The 7,644-nt window shown below is 41.7% G+C and overlaps 2 protein-coding genes across 3 annotated transcripts in view; one reads left to right on the forward strand and one right to left on the reverse strand.

The window, feature by feature from the left end:
• The window catches only part of LOC101849319, a 64,366-nt gene that overhangs the window by 22,315 nt on the left and 34,407 nt on the right, over nt 1–7,644 (forward strand). The gene's annotated exons all lie outside the window — the stretch shown is intronic.
• The window catches only part of LOC101850279, a gene marked incomplete in the record, with an annotated part of 15,813 nt that continues 10,789 nt past the window's right edge, over nt 2,621–7,644 (reverse strand). Inside the window, 1 exon segment of the mRNA XM_035972169.1 lies at nt 2,621–5,651. Coding sequence (XP_035828062.1) covers nt 3,715–5,651 — 1,937 coding nt within the window.

Genomic DNA, 7,644 nt, shown 5'->3' on the forward strand with positions numbered 1-7,644 from the left:
ACACACACACACACACACACACTCACACACACACACAAACACACACTCACACACTCACACACACACACGCATACACACATACACTCACACAAATATACACACACGTGTACCTACACAAATATATGAGCCTACTGTACCTTCAAAATTATAAGTAGTATTATTTGTGTTAGAGGGCAGAACGTCTGGGCAAATTAGTACTTTGACATATAACAAATGAAGCAACACCATACATGTTTTAATATGTAATTTAATTTATTATTATCTGCCATGTTTAAGAATGTCATTGAAGAGATGGTGGCACCCTGAAGAAAGGAGCAAGACGTGAACATTTTCGCATGCCTCTCTCTCTCTCTCTCTCTCTCTCTCTCTCTCTCTCTCTCTCTCTCTCTCTCTCTCTCTCATTCTCTCTCTCTCTCTCTCTTTCTTACGTAGGTCTACTTGCCACTGGATATAGACGGTAACTCAAAGCATGGTGATTTCATTTGTCCCAGCTAAGAAATTAGTCTGACATAGTAATACATGTACTTAAGCAGGTTCACAAGGTTTATTTTTTTGCCAATGCATAGCGTTATGTCCTTCCGGTGTCTGTGATAAAATGGTTTGTTAATCCTCTCGCCGTTTCCTACATAGGACGTTAGTTTGAATCAAGAATAGTTACATTAATTTATCGAGTTTCTGCTTCTACCATCTGGGCACATTTTATCGGTGGGACTGATAGTCTTTTCCCAGCCTCACGTGAAAGCCCTTAGTTTGATTTTTATTCAAAAGTGGGGAAGTAAGATTATCGAGTTCCTGCTTCTGTCTCCCGGAGTGTATCCATGGGGCCGAAAAAAGCTGTAACCTGCAAGATCTGATCTCTACCTGTGGAGGCGGGGGGAAAGGGAGGGGTAGAAATACGTTGATTATTGTGCCGACTTTGCTAGATCTATAACTAAAACTCTTTTCTAAAATTGAAAAACTTCAATTTCCGAGAGTCGGGTCTTTTATCACAGCTGTCAAGGCTTTTGAAAAAAAAACTCTTCTATTTAAGACCAAAGTTGTTACGATTTGAGCCTGTGTTCCGTAAAATTAATTTTTCTTATGTTTTGAACATGCTGTCAAAATATTCTCGACTTTGCCCTGACAAGACATAGTTTTGCTAACTTATCGTAGTTTTGGAATGAGGACAATTTTCTGTTCTATTATTCAACTGTCGAAAAGCAATACATCTGGTGTGTTGTAATTTTTCTATTATCTATTTGTGGTGGCCGAATGTTGCTATTCAGAAGGCGTTTTAATGGCTGCATCGATCGACATGCAGTTTTCGCCAAAAGATTCATTAAAATATTCTCCAGATCATGACGCCCTTTGTTTTTTCAGTTTTGAGACAGTTTTGCTGCAAAAAGCTAAATTTCTTTATTTCACCGATCACTTTGATAGGCTTCTGTCTCTGTAATTTTAGAAAATCCGCCAGGTTTGTTTATTTCAAGTCGTACTTCCGTTCTATACTATCGCACATTGTCGCGCAATACTGAGCACTATTTTAAGAGTGCAACCCGTATACATCTAGCCTCATGTTTTCTTTTTTTTTGTTTTACTTGGCGCTAAATTCGAGTGTGATCCTTTTGTTCGATTCCCATCATCACTTTTTCTGGACTCCTTTGTCAAATTCTTTTTCTTGCTACTGGGAACAAGATCAACAGGTCTTGGATTAGAATCTAGATCTAGATCTAGATAGCGCCTGATCAATCCGAGAAGAAAACGACGTTCTGCAGTTAGAAGAACCCCTCGCGCTCGCAAAGGTCGAGGTGGTCTAGATCGACAACAAAATGATGGGGACTCTCTAGATCTAAATCTCCCAAAAGCATTCCTCTACAGTGTCAATTCATTTCAGTACGAGTGCTACATTGGGGAACTGACGACACAGTGTACACACTACCTTGCCATAAGATTTCCATATGAAACACAAAGTATGTGCTGTAGCAATGGCAAAGTTGATCTGCATCCATTTCCAAAACCACTAATTTTTTGCATCTCTCAGGATTTATTGCTCCATTCCAGTTAAGTAGAGTGTAAATATAGTAGTAGTGGGCCAATGACTTTCAGTTGATGTTAATGCACCGATCATTCCTTTCATCGAAAGGGGGCCCACCTTGTTTTTTCTAAACATGTTATCTTTTTTTTTTAGGCAAAAGCCTCTGGGGTGATAGAAGCATTTGTGTAAACATTATTCTATGAAATTTATTATAGGGATAAGTTTAAAACTTTTCAAAATACAATGTCCTTCATAGAGCATAAATCTCAGTCTTGACGATGACAATCTTTATTCATCTTACAGGGAGAAATTTGTCTTCGTCGTTTTCAATGGCACTATATGTTACAAAGGTTAGGTGCATTCATGCAAACACACAACAAGAGAGGACATTAATAAATACATTCTTTAAATGCTGAAACAACCCAGTTCCGAAAACATCCTCTCCTTCACTCTCTTTCTCACTCTGTCTCTGTCTCTCTCTCTCTCTCTCTCTCTCTCTCTCTCTCTCTCTCTCTCTCTCTCTCACTCTCTTTCTCTCTCTCTCTCTCTCTCTCTCTCTCTCTCTCTCTCTCTCTCTTTCATTTGTAGCACTGTGCGTTCAGTAACCTCACTGCAGTCGTTACGTAGAATTTCTACATCTGTCTGTTCTTGCTTTCTAATCTTGAAAGAAAATGTAAAAATATGTCCATGCACATATTCAGCTTTTGCTATTACGAACAGGGTCCATCATGTTTTGGTCTAGAATTTTCAACAATTCGTTCAGATATGAATGATTTATCCTAGTATGTCGAATTTCATGCAAGACAAACTTTGAAAATGGGTTCTTCGAACAATATCCCTTTAGGATTGATCACATTTTTTACTGACAGTTCTTCACCCGACCAGTATAATTATTTTTCTGGTGACTTTGCCGTCTACTGCCTTAAAGACATGTTTCTACTTTGCAGATTTTCCCTCTAACATGAAATGTTCTGGAACGTAACCAATGTGATATGTGATATTCGGAGGAATGCTGTACTACTACAACTTTTATAGGGGTGCGGGACAGAGTGCTGAAGGCAAAGCTTGTCCGAATTGTAGACAGTTGCTTATCTCGGCGGGGTTCTTACAATGTCTATGTAATATTGTCTGCCTCATTTCACAATCGCTCAAACCTGTTTTGGTAGTTTCCAAATAAAGCTGGTATTTAAAAAAAGGACATTAAGGGTTATCTTATAATGTAGGTTTCATTCAATTTCGTTATTTCCTTACTAGTTTTCCATTGAAAAATAACGATTGCCCTACACGCTCTCAATTTCTTCTGTTTTCTCAAAAACAATTTTAATAAAAAATAAATGACAAAAATGTTTATAGAATGACGCTGAAAATGTAGTTAAGAGATATCAAAATACCCCTAAAGGACTTAAGATGCACGTGAAATTATGTGCTAACTGGTAACTGAAAGAGTTTACTGCCACTTTCAACACTGTAAGGTCATATAAGATAGGACCTCTAAATATAAAAATCTGTCTCCGATAGAACCGAGCCAATCAGGTGGGGTGCCTTGCAAGCATTCCAGGTGTCCACAGTTCAATAAAACATCATCGCAGCAGCGTTACGAATCGAATAAGGGTTATTGGTACCACAGTCCAGGGTGATACTAAATGAGCTCATGCCCCATTTATGAAAGCTTGAAAGATAGCTTGAGATAAAAGTTACTTTTACACACTTGTGCTCATCGTTCCCTGTCGACTGGTGTCTGTGAACTGTCTACTGAGCCCTCCTTTTCTGTTCTTCAACAAATGCTTCCACATCCTAATGACTCGACGATTGCAAGCGTAAGATAAGAAAATCACAACTCCTTGGCTTCCATTTACGAGCACCGAAACGCACCGCAGAACTTGCAGTCCAGGAATTTCTGCTAGGAGAGCCAGCAGCCAGCAGAGGCCGGTGAGAGACGAGAGGCGGGCATAGACGTGAATATTCCTCCTTTCTTGCCCTGCTTCTCTTTTCACGTCCTCAATGCGAGAAATAGTGAAGACTGTCATAGCAAATAGGGTTAAGTTAATAACGAGGATTAGCGAAAGCGGTAAAAGGAACGCTACCCCGACTAAGAAGAAAGAGTTAAGATAACACACACGCTCTCCGTAGCCAAAAGATCTTCCGTTTGAGGCGTAGAGTTCTGTAATAATGACCAAACCAACGCATGAGGTCACTGCCACGGAAGAGATGATGACGTAGCGGAAGAGAAACCAGTTCCGGGAGAGTTGGGGGCGGGGGGAGGCTCGTCTGACCACAAACACGTGAAACATGTGGAAGGAGCAGACAGACATCCATGTAAAGGCTGCCAGCCACGAAGTGTGGAGAGCCATGCCCAGGACGCTGCACAGAGTGGATCGTTTCCTAGGTAACGGCGTCGTTAGCAACAAGGCTTGGGCCAGAAACAGTAACGCGATCAGGACCATGTTGTTCTTGCCTGGAACCGAACGGAGTACTGGAAAGACGCAGTACGTTACAAATGTTAGCAGTAGGCACGCCATAGACAAAGGAAAGGCACTGAGAGTGAGGACATGCTCAACAAGGAGTTGAAGCGGTATCTCTCGACGCTTTGTACGTCGCTTTTGATACGCTTCGTTAAGGTCTTTTATGCACACGGAGATTTCGTTTTTGCCCTGATAGAGGTACCGATGCCGTTTGAGCCGAAGTCTTGACCTTGTGTGGATTAGACTGTGTCTCTTCGTGGTATTGAATTCAGAAATATCGAAGGTTACATGTGGACACGAAGTAACACTGTCGAAAAATGTTACCGTTTCGTTTGGGTCTGAGCAAGAGAACCTTCGGAACTCTTTCGTGTAGTTTGTGAATATATTTGTGGATACGGCACAGCATTTTCCAGATAATTTGTTTAAGGGAAAATACGATTCTACGTCAGATCTTAACGATTCATTTCTATGCTTTGCCAGAACAAGAATCGATGAAATGTTTTGACTCTGAAGTCTCAGTTGACGATATCCTGTAAATTTTCGTAGCAGTAGCGACTCCACGTGTGAAACGGATTCGTTTCTGTTAACAGCGATGTATAATAAAGACATTGCTACTGGCCTCAGCACTGTCGATGATAAGTTCTGTTGCACCTCGGCTGGATAAATCTGAAACAAATACTCAAGCCTCCCAATTTCTTCTAGCGAGTTCCCTATGTGTTCTCGTACCGAGGACCCGATTCCTGGCGACTGTCCTCCAGCAGAGCCATGAAGAAACGTTCCGCTGTTGTTGCTATCATCATATTTCTGACCACGAATAGGGCCATCTTGTGTCTGCAATCCAGTACTTGTAGGTGGGAATTTCCTCACTCTAGAGTATTTCTTACGAGACCTGTCTTTCTTATTAGAATGAAGAATTCTGCGTCCGAGTTTGCTTTGCTTTCTAAAAGACTCAGTTTCACTTTTCATGTCTTTATGATCTGCATCATATTGATGTGAACCTCTGTCTGCCCGCGAGACGTTGGTGTGGACATACCATGCCATCGTTAAGACGTAAATATAGCTGTCAGCCGAAATGTCGGAAGTCGTTTTCTGGGGTATGCACGTCTGGACCTCGCCATTCGAGTCTAGCATCAAGTTTCTGCCAGACGAACATGTGATCAACCGACACTGACCCTGAGGACGTAAGCAAAATGAGACAAAATTATTAGTGTCAAATGGTGTCGTGAGCAGTTCACTTTAACAGGCTTTCACTCATATAAAACCTCTTGTATAATTAATCATTTAATTTTATAACATCGACTCCTAAGCTTTAGCAAGTCTGACTGGCACGTTATAAGAAGTCGCTTTCTAAACGACCTGAAGTGAGATAATGGGGGCATAAGATTTTAATGTTTACAATCACAATAATCAAACCTCAAACACTCCACTGCTGACCAAGTTCCCTACCAACTACACCATATCGCAGGTCAGATGTGATTCTCCACCAGTGGCTTTTATTCGCCACAAAAACAGACCAATAAAAGGAAATCTACCCCTCAGGAGTACTCACTGACGCGAGGAACATTAAAACGGCATTAACCCGTGGCCTCATAAAGGCTTGGGACAGCCACGTTCACTTCTAGAAATGTCTCTCTAACCCCCTTGAAATCCGGGAAGATTGATAGTCCTCGCCTATAGGTGGTGACCACAGGAATCCTGCGAGCAATAATGAACTCCACGCGCATGCGCTCTATTTGAACAGGAAACGGCTCTATCGCCACGCGGTCAAATAACTGGTGGACTGGTGTGGCGCTTTTACCGTTAGCCTCAGACGTTGAGCTTTGGTCTTGGGGTCAGGTCGTGGGGGATGGGGAGTGTGTAGGGGGAGGAGGAGGGAAGGAAGGGGGGAGGGGGTCGAGGGTTATTTCTTCAGTTTATTGAGACTGGGGATAGGGATGGGTTGTGGGGGTTGGGGAATTGGCCAAGGAAGAATTGTGGGAGATGAGTTGAAGGTTGGGTGGATGCTTTTTCGGGGGAGGGGGCTTATTAAAGATATATTTTTTTGAGTGGTCAGAGGATGGGCTTGGGATGGTGATGGGTTAAGGGTTTGGCTTTCTGAGATCTAAAAAACTCTATGTCAAGGGGGAAGAGTCAGTGGGTGACAATGGGATAAGGGGAAGGGGTCAAAGAAATCGAGAAATGCCAGTGATTAGGTCACAGGTGAGAGGTTGAAACCTATTGTCATTTATCCACATCGTTAAAGTCGGAGCATGGAATGTTGAGAAATAAGGACTTTGTTCCCGTCATAAATCTGATGAGTACACATGGAGTTTTTTCAGAATATGTAAATTGTGTTTTACACCCCCACTATTTAGATCTTTCAAGAGGCGGACTGCTTCGATCCTCCCTGTCAGGGCCTTACGGGCTGAGAGAAATACGACGTACTAGCAAAGATCGTACAAGATAGTTCACTCGACCAAAAAAGTATCTGCGGAAGTCCGCGCATTGCTTCAGATAGCGCTGCAGTCCTTGATTTGAAGCTCTCCTTCGTTTCTCAAGAAGAAGAATAGGAATAGCACAGCTTGTTAGTTTCGCTTTTATTGTTTTTCACACAAGTAGGATAACTCTGTTCGCAAAGTCGGCGCCACGGGATTTTGAGGTCACTTTTTTAATTGGCTCAAAGAGGGGAGTGAAGTATCTTGTTATGTACGATCTTTGGTACCAGACGACAGACAGAGATTCTCGGTTATAAAGCATCCCCACTGAAGAATCAGTTAGAGACCAAGAAAAGAAAACGATATGCAATAAGAATTTTTTTTAACGACAATTGATAGAAAAGCACACCAGTAGAACTCTATAACCACCAGTGATCGCTGTCTAACTGCATACCTGTGTGCTATTTCAGGTACAAATCAATAATGGACGAGTACCATTTTACCTCAAGATTAGTCACCTTTGATTGTTGAGATTTACATGAAATGAAAACCAATCTAATGCACTGTACTGAGAGAAACGTGAGTCGGCCGCTCACTAAATAAAAAGTATCAAGCAGGGACAGGCTAAATACAGCGCTCAAGAACTTTTGAAAAAGCATATATATATATACAGACACAGACACAGACATACACACCTACACACACACTCATATTTACACCCATACATACACACACACACAAACACACACACACA

Source organism: Aplysia californica, unplaced genomic scaffold (assembly GCF_000002075.1).
Source record: "Aplysia californica isolate F4 #8 unplaced genomic scaffold, AplCal3.0 scaffold00599, whole genome shotgun sequence".
Lineage (NCBI taxonomy): Eukaryota > Metazoa > Mollusca > Gastropoda > Aplysiida > Aplysiidae > Aplysia > Aplysia californica.